Source organism: Cetorhinus maximus, chromosome 21, assembly GCF_964194155.1.
Source record: "Cetorhinus maximus chromosome 21, sCetMax3.hap1.1, whole genome shotgun sequence".
Lineage (NCBI taxonomy): Eukaryota > Metazoa > Chordata > Chondrichthyes > Lamniformes > Cetorhinidae > Cetorhinus > Cetorhinus maximus.
In genome coordinates this window covers 11,163,841-11,179,673 of record NC_135899.1, presented here as the reverse complement: position 1 = coordinate 11,179,673, position 15,833 = coordinate 11,163,841, and the positions used below count along the sequence as shown (strand labels likewise).

General features: G+C 47.7%; 1 protein-coding gene across 7 annotated transcripts in view; it reads right to left on the bottom strand.

The window, feature by feature from the left end:
- LOC144695650 (histone-lysine N-methyltransferase EHMT2-like) overlaps positions 1–15,833 on the bottom strand; it is an 83,102-nt gene that overhangs the window by 49,485 nt on the left and 17,784 nt on the right. For 4 of the 7 annotated variants that reach the window (XM_078566565.1, XM_078566562.1, XM_078566568.1 and 1 more), the window contains exons 10-14: positions 15,166–15,323; positions 10,068–10,298; positions 8,514–8,600; positions 6,462–6,579; positions 4,489–4,533 (exon numbers count right to left, since the gene is read on the bottom strand). In XM_078566565.1, the coding sequence (XP_078422691.1) occupies positions 4,489–4,533; positions 6,462–6,579; positions 8,514–8,600; positions 10,068–10,298; positions 15,166–15,323 (639 nt within the window). The remainder of the gene's footprint in view (positions 1–4,488; positions 4,534–6,461; positions 6,580–8,513; positions 8,601–10,067; positions 10,299–15,165; positions 15,324–15,833) is intronic. The other 3 variants (XM_078566564.1, XM_078566566.1, XM_078566567.1) reach the window with 3 other exon arrangements.

Below are 15,833 nucleotides of genomic sequence, written 5' to 3'. Positions count from 1 at the left end.
CTTCCCCTCCCATTGGGACGCTAGTGAACTAGATAGGTTTTTACGACATTTCTGATTTTTATCCATCCATCAGCATTTTTAATTCCAGATTTAGTTAATGAACTGAATTTAAATTCCCCCAACTGGCATGGTGGGATCTGAACTCCTTTCACTGGATCATTGTCCAGGTCTCTAGGAGATTAGAACAGCAACATAACCACTAGGCTACCATTACACTACCGACCATCAACGTACTCCCACAACACTGCCCCCACCCCCTTCAGGCGCCAAGAGTTAGACTACGAAGACAGGCTGTACAAACTAAGGACTTGTTTCCCCTGGGAATACATACAGTTAAGGGGTAATTTGATCGAGGTTTTTAGGATATTGATGGGGCAGATGGAAAAGAACCATCTACTCGAGACCAGTCTAGAACAAGGGGACATTACTGTAAAATCAGAACCAGGCCATTCAAGAGTAAAATTTAGGAAATACTGCTTCACACAAAAAAAATGATGGCAGAAGTGTGGAACTCTCTCCCAAAACTAGCAGTCGATGCCAGCTCATTTGAAATCTCAGATTGATAGGTTTTGCTGGACAAGGGTGTTAAGGGGTATGGAGCCAAGGTGGGTGGTGAAGGTCAAGCAGGGCTTCACTGAATGACAGAACAGGCTCAAGGGGCTGAATGGCCTCCTCCAGTTCCAAAGCAAGCATCAACTTGGCCAAAATTTTCCATCCAACACCAAGGCCTCACCGTTCCTAGTCTTCCAAACTATCCAGATTTAAAATCCCACCATGACCTTCAGCAGCCCTTCATCCCTGGGCTACCGTACATCGCTCCTGGCTGTCCTCACTTCGGTCTTGATCCCCCCTGCACCATCTGGAAAGCCCCTCAAGTCACCTTCCCTGAATTCTTCACCATTTGTTTCGATCCTATCACACTCAGCTATTCTCACTCCTAAACCTTCAGTTCCCCAGTGCCCTCCTCGGTTCAATCATTGCTCTTTCAAATCCATTTAGCTAAGCCGGGATTTACGACCCATCCTGGGATGGCCGGACTGACATATGAGGAGAGATTGAGTCAGTTAGGATTATATTCGCTGGAGTTCAGAAGAATGAGGGGGGATCTCATAGAAACCTATAAAATTCTAACAGGACTAGACAGGGTAGATGCAGGAAGGATGTTCCCGATGGTGGGGGAGTCCAGAACCAGGGGTCACAGTCTGAGGATATAGGGTACGCCATTTAGGACTGAGATGAGGAGAAATTTCTTCACCCAGAGAGTGGTGAGTCTGTGGAATTCGTTACCACAGAAGGTAGTTAAGACCAAAACATTGCATGTTTTCAAGAAGGAGTTAGATATAGTTCTTGGGGCAAAAGGGATCAAAGGGTATGGGAAGAAAGCGGGAGCAGGCTATTGAGTTGGATGATCAGCCATGATCATAATGAATGGTGGAGCAGGCTCGAAGGGCCGAATGGCCTACTCCTGCTCCTAGTTTCTATGTTTCTATCCCTAGCTGCTCTACAGAGTGGCTCACTAAGCTGCTTCAGAGGGTTGCTACAAGTCACTCACATCGGTGCGAGGCTGGAGTCGCATCTAAGGGCAGCCTGGGCAAAGGCGGCAAGTTTGGTTCTCTGAAGGGACTTGTGAACCAGTTCGGGTTTTTTTTAACCGTCAACCCAACCTTTACCCACCCTAGATTTCTATTTCCTTTTTATTGAACAGAATTCAAAATCTCTTGATGGCAGGGTGGGACTTCAGCTCACGAATTATCTGAGCCAGTAACAAACCAGTCGCACTCAATGTATCCTCCATGCAACAACCCTTAACAATAAACTTTCAAGTCTGTCAATTGTACATTTGTGCAGGAACCTGAGATGGGTAGTTCTCTAAGGTTTACTCCTTTCGTAGTAAGTGGAGATTCTTGGATGACCCATGGTTACATCTCAGACATTTTTATATTGGTCAAAGATCAGTTTGTCATGAGGCTGAAGCGACCGCTACAATGGTTTCACATCATTTCACCGTCAGCAACTGATCGTTGTGGGAGCGCCTTCACCACGTTGTCCGCGGTGGTTCAAGGAGAGGGACCAGCACCTTCTCAAGGGGAAGCAGGAACAGACAGTAAATGCCACCCTGTCACCAGCTTCGCAAGAGTAAGACAGAGGCAGGCAATAATGCCACCCTGGGCACCGGCACCCACATCCCAAGAATGGAAATGAACACTTGCAGGAGATGCCCACTGTCTCTCTCCATCCCTCCTCAAGGCGCTGGTGTTCAGTTCCATGAGATGTTAGTACTCTCGCATTTCAATCCGGAGGGCAATCCTCAGGGGTGGGTGTAGGCAATGGTGGGGTATCTGACCACCAGCTGGGCTGGTTTGAGCATTTCGACTGAGTCTGAAGCCATCCTCACCGGATGCCCCAACACACGTAACCCTTTCCAACAGAGGCCACTAGGCAACAGTCAGGAGCAGGGCCCCCGGCTGATTATTCTTCTCTGTAACTCGGGAGGGTATTAAATCCAAAAGCCACCCAGGGGGTGGGCGTAAACTCAAAACTAAGCAGGGGAAACCATATTTCAATGAATGAGACAGTGGAAGCATTCATCAACTGCTAATTAGATATCTTTTAGAAAACAATATTTCAGGATACAGTATGGGGGAACTATCTCAGGGCAAACAACATCAAGGTGTCAGTACAAATGGTATAAGGGCACCTAATTTGAATTCAGTTCAAATTCAAATTTGCATCAATTAATAAATCTGGAATATAACTATTCTCAGTTTTACTGTTATAGAAAACTGCTAGTCTCAATGGTGACCATGACAATTATCATCGATTGTTGTAAAAGCTCATCTGATTCACTAATGTCCTTTAGGGAAGGAAATCTGCCATCCTTGCCTGGTCTGGCCTACATGTGACTCCAGACCCACAGCAATGTAGCTGACTCTTAACTGCCCTCTGAAATGGCCCAGCGAAGCCACTCAGTTCAAGGGCACTTAGGGGTGGGCAACAAACGCTGGCCTTGCCAGTGGCACCCATATCCCACAAAAGGATAAAAATAATAAACAGCCACAAAAACTTCTGTATTGCAGACCACCTCTCTTGGAAAAGTGCTCAGCCATCCAGCCAGCCCACGTGGACGCAAGCACTGAAATTTGGTTCAGCATGGTTCGAGGACCATTTGTGTCAAACTCACAACATCCGACGAACCCAGAGGAAGGCCAGAGTACAGTGGCAGGAGCTCCCCAAAGCACCACCAACAACAACAACATGAACTGCCGGTTCTGTGGACGTCCATGCATCCGACTCTTCAGTCACGAGAGGGCCCACAGAAGACGATGAAATCATTTACAGCCCAAACAACAAGGAGTCTACCACGACTATAACAGCAATGAGGGATGTGACATTATGCTAAGTGTAAACGATTCAGGAGGAACGGATAACTTTGGACCTATGGTTTCTAGAGGTCTCCACCACTGGAGGCTTTCCTCATCTCGCGTCTGGGTCTGCTGTAGACACACTGACTACGATTAACTCCATTACTATGTGTCTACCGGAATGGTAGAAGATGAACTAGATGGACCTCAGTCTTTAACTGTCTATAATCCTAAGTTGCTGCCACAGCACAGTCAGTACTTCAGCTGGATGATATGATAAGATATTCCACCTTCTAATAATTGTAACTCTTGCACCAATGACACAATAATAACGAAATGTAGATACATGGATCCAAAACAAATGCTATCGAGGTTAGGGGCCGAGTGTCTGATTCTCTCTCTGAGAGGTGACATTTGAACTCAGCGAGGCCGGTGCTGAGTGAAAGAGCTGTCGGTAGCTTCCACTGTCTGGGGAAAGGTGGAAAGAGCTTTACTCCTGATCGAGCAGTCCATTCTGTTTTTATTTCTGAGCATGTTGGCGTCTGTGCCTTGAGATAGTGATGGTGAGCCATCTTCTCGAACCCCAACAGGCCCATGTGGGAAAGGGGCACCCAGGGCAGCGGCAGGCAGGGGATGCCAAAATATCGACACGTTTGATGAGGCCGTAACCCTCCAAAACATTCCACTTTTCCCTTATAGAGGGAGGATCAGCCAATAAGTTTAATTTCAGATTGATCTAATCTCTGCCCAGTTTGGTAGGCGTTGTCGGTGCAGGATAGAGGGTTCCCCAGTCCCTCGTTGTTCTAACAAGAGGGCTGTGGGCCAATGAGACCAAGGGAGGAGCTCATTGCTTTACTACTCTGCCCATAGCCTCAGAGGCCCATCAACTCGTGACAAGTTACAGAAGATTTGCTTCAACAGGTATGTGTCTGATTTAAAAAGTGGAGCAACTCCCTGATTCTTCACACAGTTAGAGAGATTTTGATCACATCAGCCTGACCATAGTTAAACAAGATGCTCTCCCCCTCTCTAGATTGTCTGGCTCCCTAGGCTGCCTCAGTGTTCTAGAGCTGTCTGGCTAAAAGAGGTGATGAAATACAAAGCACAAATTGTTTGACTTCCATACCTTCTTTCAGTTTGGTGAAATCGGCTGCTGTCTGTCCCACTGGAACTAACAGAAAGAGGAAATCAATGAATGAAACGGGCAGAGAACTGAAGAACTGAACAAATGACACCTGCACAATGGTGTGTACAACACCAGGGTTGTATGCAGTGTGTGCGTGCACGCACGCACATGGAATGCCACCGCATAGCAACCAGCCAAGCAGGCAGGTTGAAACTGCTGCTCACTGGCAATAGGTCCACACATGTCATTGTCATGTAGTATCCCAGGGGATAGGCAGGACTGTGTAGCAGAATCCCGGCATGGTCCCCCAACTTGGAGACAGTGGGTAACCCAGCACCGCACCTATACCAGAGGTGGGATGTACGCAAATCCGCTCTTGCAGCTGGTTTCTGGAGTGATGCCGGTACCAAGATGGGTCAAGCTTACTCACCTTATCTGCTCCTTTGTGTTTCAGAGAGGTTCACAAAGGCAGGAATGGTGGGTGGGAGGGGGAGTGGGGGGAATTATAAATTACACACTAACTTGCCTTGCAGAAACAACATACAATAAGGAAGCGTGCGCTACAAGAGCGTGGCGGGACACAGGAATGAGACACTTCTTGTTTGGCATGCAGCTTCCAAGAGGTTTCACTTGACAGTAAGAGTAACGTTAACACAATTAGCTGCATCCATAAGATACTGAAGCACCATGCATGTTTAAACTGTTGTCCTGTGCTTCAACTACTTAACAGCTTGCTAAGCATAATCAACTAATTTGGATAGACAGTTTAGATTGAACCTTTGAACCAAATGTTCAAGAACCAAACTGCTCATTGTGCTTAGAAATACAGAATTAGACAGCACGGAAAGGAGGCCATTCAGCCCATCATGCCTGTGCTGGTTCTTTGTAGAACAATCCGATTAGTCCCATTACCCAGGGTCCTGTAACTCTTTCACCCCCCCCACCTCTCAAGTCTTTATCCTTTTTGAAAGTTGTTACTGCATCTGCTTCCAACAGCCTTTAAGTCTCAAGGGTAATTGGGCACGAGCAATAAGTGCTGGTCCAGCCAGCGATGCCCACATCCCATAAATGATTTTCTTTTTAAAATTGAGATTACAACAACTGTGTTAAAACAAGAACCTTGTTTCCCCTTCTCTGGTTTTGTTTGCCAATTACAGTAACCAGGAGCCTCTCTGCTTTGTGTTAAACTTCAGGTGCCGAATGGCCTGTTTGTGCCCTGTATATGTAATGTAGTGTAACTGGTTCAAGGCTAAATGGTCTCCTCTTGTTCCTAATCTTCAGTGGGAGGTAGAGGAATATCAGAGGAAACGACTGTCCTGGGGTCTTTAGGGATTATAAATGAATCCTTCAAATGCTGTTGCAAGCAGCTCAGTGGGAAAATTCACATGGACTTTCTTTGAACTCTATTTTTTAAATTCTTTATTTCGTGGGATGTGGCGTCACTGGCAAGGCCAGCATTTATTGTCCATGTTACCCTGGAACTGAGTGGTTTGCGAGACCAGTTCAGAGGGCATTTAAGAGTCAACCACATTGTTGTGGGTCTGGAGTTGCATATAGGTCAGGCCAGGTAAGGGTGGCAGACTTCCTTCCCTAAAGGACATTAATGAACCAGATGATAAGTTTTAATTCCAGATTTAATAATTGAATTTAAATCTCCTTTAGGATTAACAAAATATCGGAGATGGGGAATGGGGGAAAGGCCGATTGACTCACAGTTGACAATCATCCAATGGGGAGACAGAGAATCTGCCCGTTTTCTGATTGGCCAGGGGCAGTCAGCCGGGAGCGTGTGGTGGGGAGGGGTCATGTGCTGAAACCTCCAGGAATACGGCCGACTAGAATTGGCAACTGCTGAAAAAGCCGGGCAGGATAAGATATAGGTGAAAGATGGAGGGTCTAACTAGCAGGGCTAGGAGCTCCCCAAGGCCCATCGCCCAATCATCTTCCTCCCCAGCGGCCTGATGGCCTCCTACCTGCCCCTTTACCCTGCTTCATGCGATCCTTTCTCCTCCGTTTTCGGGTGGGTTTTACCCATGGGCTCTCGCTCTTCCACTTCTTCTTCCCTTTCCTTTTCAGACTTGAGTTGGAGCTCTGTGGACATCAGATAGAAGGGGGGGGGGGGGGGTTCAGTGACCCTTTACACAAAAGTTACCTGGTGACTGTAAACATTGTGGGGTTGAGGGTTAATCCAGAAAGTCAATGAGGGGCACACGAGCTTTGAGTTACTGTCAGCCGCACATCAATCAACAAGAATACAAATACATCCCGCAATCCCCACAATTCTTTTCCAGTGCTAACGACGTCATCAACAACAACTTGTATTTATATAGCGCCTTCAACGTAGTAATATATCCCAAGGCGTTTCACTGGAACGTTATCAAACAAAATTTGACACTGAGTCACATTAAGACAGAGAGGACCGATGCCCAAAAGCTCCGTCACGGGGTAGGCTATAAGAGCTGCTTTAAGGTCGAGTGGGAGAGGTTCGGGGAAGGTTTTCCAGAGCTTAGGGTCCAGGCAGCTGAATGGTGGAGTCATTAAAATCGAGGATGCGCAAGAGGCCAGCTCTGGAAGGGTGCAGGTATCTCGGAAGGCTGTGGGGCTAAAGGAGATTACAGAGATAGGAAGAGGCCATGGAAGGGTTTGAAAACAAGGACGACAATTTTAAAGTTGAGACATTGCAGGACCCAGAGCCGATGCCAGGTCAGTGAGCACAGTGACTTGGCACAAGTTGGGATGCAGCTAGCAGAGATTCAGATGAGCTGAAGGGGGTGGAAGAGCATTGGAATAGTAAATGGCATCATAGGCAGACCATGAGCAACAATCAGGCACTTTCTCACACGGGAGGGGAGGGAATAAAGGTGGAGGAGGCAGAGGGGCCCTGATTCAACTCTCCTGCGTCTCCCAGCATGCAGCCAGAGAGCAAAGGACTCGAACACATTCCCTGCCCGAACTTTCAACCAAGAGAAAGAAAGACTTGAATATCCTTCAGCGACTTCTGTTGCTTCAGTGCGTCTCAAAGCCCTTCACAGACAATGAAGCACTTTTTGAAGCGTGGTCGCTGTTGTAACGTAGGCAGCCAATCTGCGCACAGCAAGATCCCACAGTGGGCAATGAGCTAAGTGACCGGGAACGCCGTCCAGCGTAGAAAATGGAAGGAGAAGGGAATAAGTCATCACCTTAACACTAGAGAACCCAAAGGCGCAGAACTCTATGGGATTCTCTGAGCTCTGCTTCAAGAGCTCGGGAAACCAGGATAAGTCAAATCATTTTTTAAAAATGGCCTTTTACGAGTGGCCTCGGTACAGTACCAAGCAGCACTCAAAGCTGAGGTACCCACCTCCACACCGCTGGAGCTGCTGTAGAGTGAGCACACATACCCGGAAACTGGGAGTTGATCACGTCAGCAGGCAGGACATCTGGTTGTTAAAACCCCAGAACCAAGGCAAGCGTTTTACGAGGAACAACAGCCGCCCTGGCAGTGAAATTTAAAGGCTTGAATCTTTTGCGAGGTCTGTGGCTTGCTGCCCACCATTGTCCATTTTCTGTCACTGTGACCTCAGGATTCTCAAATGTTTCAGCGAGCAAAGGAGTGCGATAAAAATTCACAAAGCCAAGAGCCACATTGGGGAGTTTACAAGTCTTTTTTCACCCCCGACCCCGCGCCCCACCTCCCCAAACCGGGAGACTTGCCCTTTTAAAAGCAATCTCAAATGAGTTTAGCACAGAAAGTTCAGATTAATCAGAGATATCTGATGTGTGCTCATTCCCAAGGAAGCAACAGTAACACCATATACTTTATGGGGTTGTTGTGACATTCTGGCAAACTCCCCACCCTCCCTCCACACTGCCCTAGGGAATCAAAGGTAGATGTTCCAGTAGACCATATGGACCAAGTGTTCCTGATAAAGCCTCTCACCTTTTTTAAATGATGCCATCGCTGAATTGAGTCGAATCGACAACGCTACCAACACCCTAATGAACATGCAAGAGATTGGACAGGCAGGATTGCGACTCAAACATACCCTGTCGGAGACATTTCCAGAGCCTTCTAGTTCCTCCTCGTCATCCTCCACATCACTCAATCGATCCTCGGCCGCATCGCCCTCTGTCTGCAAGAGGAAATATTCCCAGGTCTTTTCAGTTCATTTGTGTCATCTACAATGGAGAGCTGAAACATTAACCCCACATTGCTCCAGCCAGCTCCTCTCCAGGCCAGTGGCAACAGTGGGTGTAACATTGCACTGACAGCCAATGAGCTCAGAAAATGGCTCGAGGGCATCCCAGGTTCTATCTGAGTGTTGGGTAAATAAAAATACAGCCTGCCTGTCTACACAGAGGCAATTTCTTTCATTGCCTGCCTCCCAACTCAACCACAGGATCACTGACATCCACCTGAGAGGGCAGACAGGTTTCAGTCTCATCTGAAAGACTCTAACTCCATCACTGCAGCACGCCCTCGGTACTGAGCCTGCAACAGTGCGACACCCCTTCAGACTCTCCCTCAGTACTGACCCTCTGATCGTGCAGCACGCCCTCAGTACTGACCCTGCAACAGTGCGACGCCCCTTCAGTACTGGCCCTCCCACAGTGCAGTGCACCCTCAGTACTGACCCTGCAACACTGCAGTGCCCTCTCAGTACTAACCCTCCGACAGTGCAGTGCCCCCTCAGTACTGACCCTCCGACAGTGCAGTGCTCCCTCAGTACTGACCCTCCGATAGTGCAGTGCCCCCTCAGTACTGACCCTCTGACAGTGCAATGCTCCCTCAGTACTGACCCTCCGACAGTGCAGTGCCCCCTCAGTACTGACCCTCCGACACGTGCCCCCTCAGTACTGACCCTCCGACAGTGCAGTGCTCCCTCAGTACTGACCCTCTGACAGTGCAGTGCCCCCTCAGTACTGACCCTCCGACAGGGCAGTGCCCCCCTCAGTACTGACCCTCCAACAGTGCGTCACCCCCTCAGTACTGACCCCTGAACAGTGCAGCGCTCCCTCAGTACTGAACCTCTTCCAGTGCAGCACTGCAACAGTACTGGCCACCCAATGATGTGGTATTCACTCAGTATCGACCAATCAATAGTGTGAAGCCCCCTCAGTACTGAACCTCTGTACTGCCCCTATAACATTGCGACACCCCCTCAGTAGAGAACTTCCGAGAGTGCAGCACTCCCTCAGTACCTACCCTCTGATAGTGCGACGACTCTCGGTAGTGTGATGAACCTCAGTACTGACTTTCGAAGTGTGACACCCCTCAGTACTGACCCCCCAACAGTACAGCACTCCCTCAGTACTGACCCTCTGACAGTGCCACCCTCCAATAGTACTGCTCAAACAATGGTGTGGGGGCTCCCTCAGTATCAACCTTCCAACAGTGTAGTGCTCCCTCAGTATGGAGCCTCTGACAGTGTTCAGCTGCCTTAGTACTGTCTCTCTTGACAGTACAGCACTCCCTCAGTACTGTCCCTCCGACAGTGCAGCATTCCCTCAGTACTGTCCCTTCGACAGTGCAGTGCACCCTCAGTACTGACCCTCCGACAGACCTGCCGACAGAGGGAGACAGGTACTCCCGAGCTCACCTTGCTGGATTTGTCTGAATCTGCTCTCCCATCCACCGAGTAGCTGTCATAGAAGAGGCTGAAGTCATCGCCCACCTCTGCATCCCATTCGTCCAGCACTTCCATTGGTTCCTCCTCTTTTTCCTCAGGCTCCGCATCCTTCGAGAGGTCCAGGACTGGAATTGAGCTGGCCACACCAGTGACCGCTTTCGCCTCCTGTGGGTGGGCCCTACTCACTGCACCACTCAAATTCTGGAAAGGGGCACAAACAACATGATTTTCCCTTTTGGCCCCCATTTTTCTCTCTCCACTTCAAAAGTAAAAAAAAGCGATATTGTAACTCATTGGTGCATGTTTTAGAGAAACTCCCTTAAACGCCTATTTTAATTTGGATGCCGCTTTTTTTGCTTTCCGAGTAACTCGACCCGAGGAATCCAAACTCCCTCATTTATTGGCAATTGCTGTTCGCAACAAGTAGTTCTGCACCCCGTACAACATGAGTTACGTATGAAACGAAGAGTCTTCTTCTCAGCTTTATACCCAGCCTCAGAACAGCAAAGCACCCCCCTTCCAACCCACCAATTTGTTACTTCCAATATCAGCTACCCTTGTGAATTTAGGGTCAAACTGCGGGCTGGAGGGGGAATGGGGGACTTATGAATTTGCACCTTTCACAGGACATCAGCCTAACATTCTCAACCGGAAAAGGGCACCGCCGGCAGAGCTGAGCAAAACTCCCTCGGTGCCACATTGGGAGTGTCAGCGCAGATTATGGACTCAAGTCTCTGGAGTGGGATTGGAATCCACAGCCTTCTAACTGAGAGGCGAGAATGCTACCCACTGAGCCAGGGCTGAGCTATCTCCTCTGATGTAGGTTCTTGCCCTTTAAGAGGCCAGTTAAGATTCATCGTCCTTATGGATGACCTCTTTCCCTGCGATCCAAGCTAAATTTGAGGAAAAACATCAGCTTTTGAACTTACTGTTTCACCCAGTGCTCCTGTGTTCAGTACTTGCACACACATGGTCTGTGAGCCAGTGTCTCTCACTCTGTGAAATAACACGGTGACCTCTTAACATCTCACCAGCCTCGCTCCATATTAATCAATATCCTAATAATTCATCCAAGTTCCCCGAACTTCCTTCCTTCCAAACTCCAGCACACAGCCTCCTCTGTGCTGAAACCATACTGACGGCCCTCCAATGATCGCTTAAGCTCCGAGAATCTGACCTCCCAAGACCTTCCATTACTCCTTCAACCTTTACCAATTAGGACCTTAGAGCTCAAAGCTGGTGTCAGCCAGTTACAGGGAGACAAGTGGTGTAATGGAAATGTTACTGGACTAGCAATCCAGAGGCCCAGGTTAATGCTCTGGGGACCTGGATCCGAATTCCACCAGGGCAACTGGTGGAGTTTAAATTCAATTAATAAATAAAAATCTGGAATTGGATCAGTAATGATGACCATGAAACCACGTCGATTTGCCCAACTCTGTCTGCTCCCCTGAATAAATTCTGGATGCTATTCCTCCCCACGTTATAATTTAAACACTTCTAGCGGGAGGAGGTTAAATTCTCCGTCTCCCTCCTCCAGGGGTATCCAATGATTCCACCTCCATGGAGGCGGGTAAGTTTGAGGAGCTGCCACTGTGCAGCTGCCGAATGGAGGCGCCAAAGATTAACTGTATCACCAAGCTCTCCAACAACAAGTGCATGGCAACAGAAAGCACGGATGGGCAAGTGGGAGTGACGGGCTTCGCCGGCACAGGATGGTCCTGCCCACTCTGTGGAACAGACAAGAAAATTTAACCTCTCCACCCAATCCCTCTGGGCTGAACTTGACTCACCGACAAAAAAAAATCATCTATTGGCATTTAACTAGTGATTGAGTAGTAGGAAGCAGGGTGGGTCCTATTAGGGGAAAAGAGGATGATATACACTTAAGAGGCGCTGACAAAATATCAGTAGGGGCAGAGATGAGATAATGGCTGGGCTGAAAACTAATAGGAAAAATGTGCTGAAAAGTCTGGCTATGTTTAGAATGGATAAGACTGGTCTGGATGGCTTATATTCCAGTTTGCTAAAGAAGTGGGAGTGGAGATAACTGAAGGGCTTGCCATAACCTTCCAATCTTTCCGAGATATGAGGGAAGTGCCAGAAGATTGGAGAGTGGTATCTGCGGCACCCTTATTCAAGAAATGGCGGAAGGACAGTCCTAGCAACCATAGGCCAGACAGTTTAATATCAGTGGTGAGTAAGGCTTTGGAATCCATAATCAGGGGATAAAAATCAGCAGGCACTGAAAGAGGTCTGAGTTAATTAAGGACAGCCAAGAGGGATTTATAAACGGTAGATCATGCTTGGCTAATCACATTGAATTTTTTGATGAGGTACCAGAGAAGGTTAATGAAGGGAAAGCAATAGATGTAGTCTATATGGGTTTTAAAGAAGTGTTTGACAAAGTACCACACAAAGGGTGTTTGACAAAATTGAGGCTCATGCAATAGGAGAGTCAGTGTCACTTTGGATAAAATAATTGGCTGAAGGACAGAGAACAGCGAGTCGTCGTAAATGGTTATTTTTCAGACGACAGCATAGTGGACAGTGGTGTTCCCCAGGGGTCAGTACTGGGACCACTGCTTTTTTGCTTTATATAAATGATGTGGATATTGGAATGCAGGGTAAAATTTCAAAATTTGCCGATAATACCAAACTTGGAGGTGTAGCGGACAGTCAGGATGATGGCAATCATCTAAGTCATTAGTAAAAATGGTGAAAAGCTGAAGGCCCAAGGCAGGTCCTTGTGGACACCGCTAGTCACATCCTGCCATTTACACCTGCTCATTCGCCCTACTCTGTCCCCTTCCATTCAGCCAATTTCCTTACCAGGACAATAATTGGCTTTCAAAACCATCAGCTTCACCTTTAGCTAACAGTCTCTTATGAGGGATTTTATCAAATGCCTTCTTAAAGTCCATGTAAATAACATCTATAGGCATTCCAGTGTACACAACTTTCGTCACCTCTTCCAAAAATTCCATCAAGTTTGCCATGCATGACCTACTCTTTACACTGGCACTGTTGTGTGCCATTATCCTCCTTTTTAGATCAAATGATGACTTGTGTAACTGTGTTTATTGTTGCTGTCTCATTACTTGGTTTATACCACGAGAGTGGATTCAGCAACAATAGAGAAACCGTTTCCAGTGAGGAATCCAGAACTAAGGGACCTAATCTTCAAATTAGAGACAGCCCCTTCAGGAATTAAATCAGGAGGCACTTTCTCCACGTACAGTATGGAAGAAATTTGAAACTCCCTTCCTCTAAAAGGCTGTGGATGCTGGGCAGGGCGGAGGGTACGGGGGAGGTGTTAATCAAAATCTCCAAAACAGAGATGGATAGATTTTTGTTGGGTCAGCCTGTCAGGGGATGTGGAGCTGAGGTGGGTAAATGGAATTGAGGTACAGGTCAGCCACGATCTAACTGGATGGCTGAACAGAATCGTGGGGCTGAATGGGCTGCAACAGCTCCTGTGTTCTAACAGAGCAACTGCACACGTGGGTGATAACTGCAACAAGGCAGCCCATATTAAAAAGGCTTGTTTGCTATTCCTGTTGTGGTGGCTTGAAATCTCTCTGATGTCAGGGGAAGGTCCTCACGAATCAACAGTGGTGAGATCCACAGTCAGAGTCAAGGTGATCAGCACCGTCACTCAGCCCCATGAGGCAGTGAGACCTGTCCCAAAGAGAAGAGTTTCCATTTGAGATAAAGGGAAGACTTGCACTCATACAGTGCCTTTTATTGCCTCAAGTTGTCTCAGTCTGCTGTACATCTGATGAAGTACTGTGTCAACGTAGTCGCTGTTATGATGCAGGAAATGTAGCAATTTGGCATAGCGGTAATGTCAGTGGACTAACAATCCAGAGGTCCAGGCTAATGCCCCAGAGACATGGGTTCAAAACCCACCAAGGCTGCTGGCGGAATTTAAATTCAATTAATAAAATCTGGAATTAAAAGCTAGTCTCAGTAATAGTGACCATGGAACCATTGTCGATTGCCATAGAAACCCATCTGGTTCACTAATGCCCTTTAGGGAAGGAAATCTGCCGTCCTTACCTGGTCTGGCCCACATGTGACTCCAGACCCACTGCAATGCGGTTGACTCTTAACTGCCCTTCGGAAATGGTCTGGCAAAACAATCAGTTATACCAAACTGCTACAGGAAAGTCACAAAGCGATAAAACCGGTTGGACCACCTGGGCACAACTCCCTTCATAACACCGACACCAACATCGCATGAAAGAATAATAATAATAAAAACAACTTTTTGGATTTATCCCGCCTCGATCCTTTGCTCAGCGTTCATTTCAATCAATCAAACCTCAACTCAACTTTGTATTTCCGCTGGTCCAATCCTTGGGCATCACTGCATCTATGGGAGTAACTACAAGGGGATGATACGGATCCCATTCAAGGGGAGATGTCGCTGTGCACTTCCTCTCCAGCTCAAAGAAAAAAAATTCCTTTAACACAGAACCACAGCTGCTGACAGACAAACTCTCACAGGATTTGGAGTAGGGAAGGTCACACAATACTTATCACATGGAACATACAGCACAGAATCAGGCTATTCGGCCCAACTGGTCCGTGTAAGTGTTAATGCTCCACATGAGCCTCCTCCCACCCTACTCCATCATGCTATCAACAAATCCTTCTGTTCCTTTCTCCTTCACGTTTATCTAGCTTCCTCTTAAATCCATCTACGCGATTCACCACAAACGCTCCCACAACCATTCTCTGGCCAGAGGTTTCTCCTGAATCAATCTCTGGATTTAATAATGACTTCTATTTGCAGGCCCTGGTTACGAGCAGACGAACAAGGAGCAGGAGGAGGCCATCCAGCCCCTCGAGCCTGCTCCGCCATTTAATAAGATCATGGCTGATCTGATAGTAACCTGAAATCTGCATCCTACCTATCCTGCAAGCGGAGACATCTTCACTGCGTCCTATCTTATCGAACCTTAGCGTAGTTTAAAGAGATCATTCTGTCATGTTGTAAGAATCTGCACGGAAACACAGTGGTGTCCCTGGGCACCAGGCGGTAGCTTGTACGAGTACTCACCAAGGCCCCACCGCTGATCAATGGCTCAGCTCCTCCCCTCACTCCAGCTCGCACAGATCCCAGAGGTGTAGGCTCCTTGGCCATTTCCTCCTTTAGAAGACTGATCTTCTTCGGGGGCTCAAGGCCTATGCTTTCGGGTTTCCTTCTCCTGATGAGTCCTGTGGATCAACAAAGAAAAATCGAACTGAAGGAATCCAAGGTCACATATCCCACCGGGAACAGGGCAATACCTCAGCATTGACTGAGAAGAAACAAAGAGCTTGCATTAATATAGGACTTCAGGTTGTCACAAAAACCTTACTTCAGCAGTGCAAAAACTGGTGTAATGTAGGAAACGCAGCAGCCAATTTACACACAGCAAGCCCTACAAACAGCAATATGATGATGGCCGGATCAACTATTTTAGTGATGATGGTTGAGGGACAAATATTGGCCTTAGGGCACCATGTATAACTCTCCTGTGGCTCTTTTGAAACAGTGGCCCTGAGATCATTTGCTTCCATCCAAGAGGGCAGAAGGGACTCGGTTTAACATCTCATCCAAGAGGTGGCACCTCTGACAGTGAGGCACTCCATCAGTATTGATCCTCCGACAGTGCAGCACTCCCGCAGTACTGACCCTCCGACAGTGCAGCGCTCTCGCAATACTGACCCTCTGACAGAACAGCA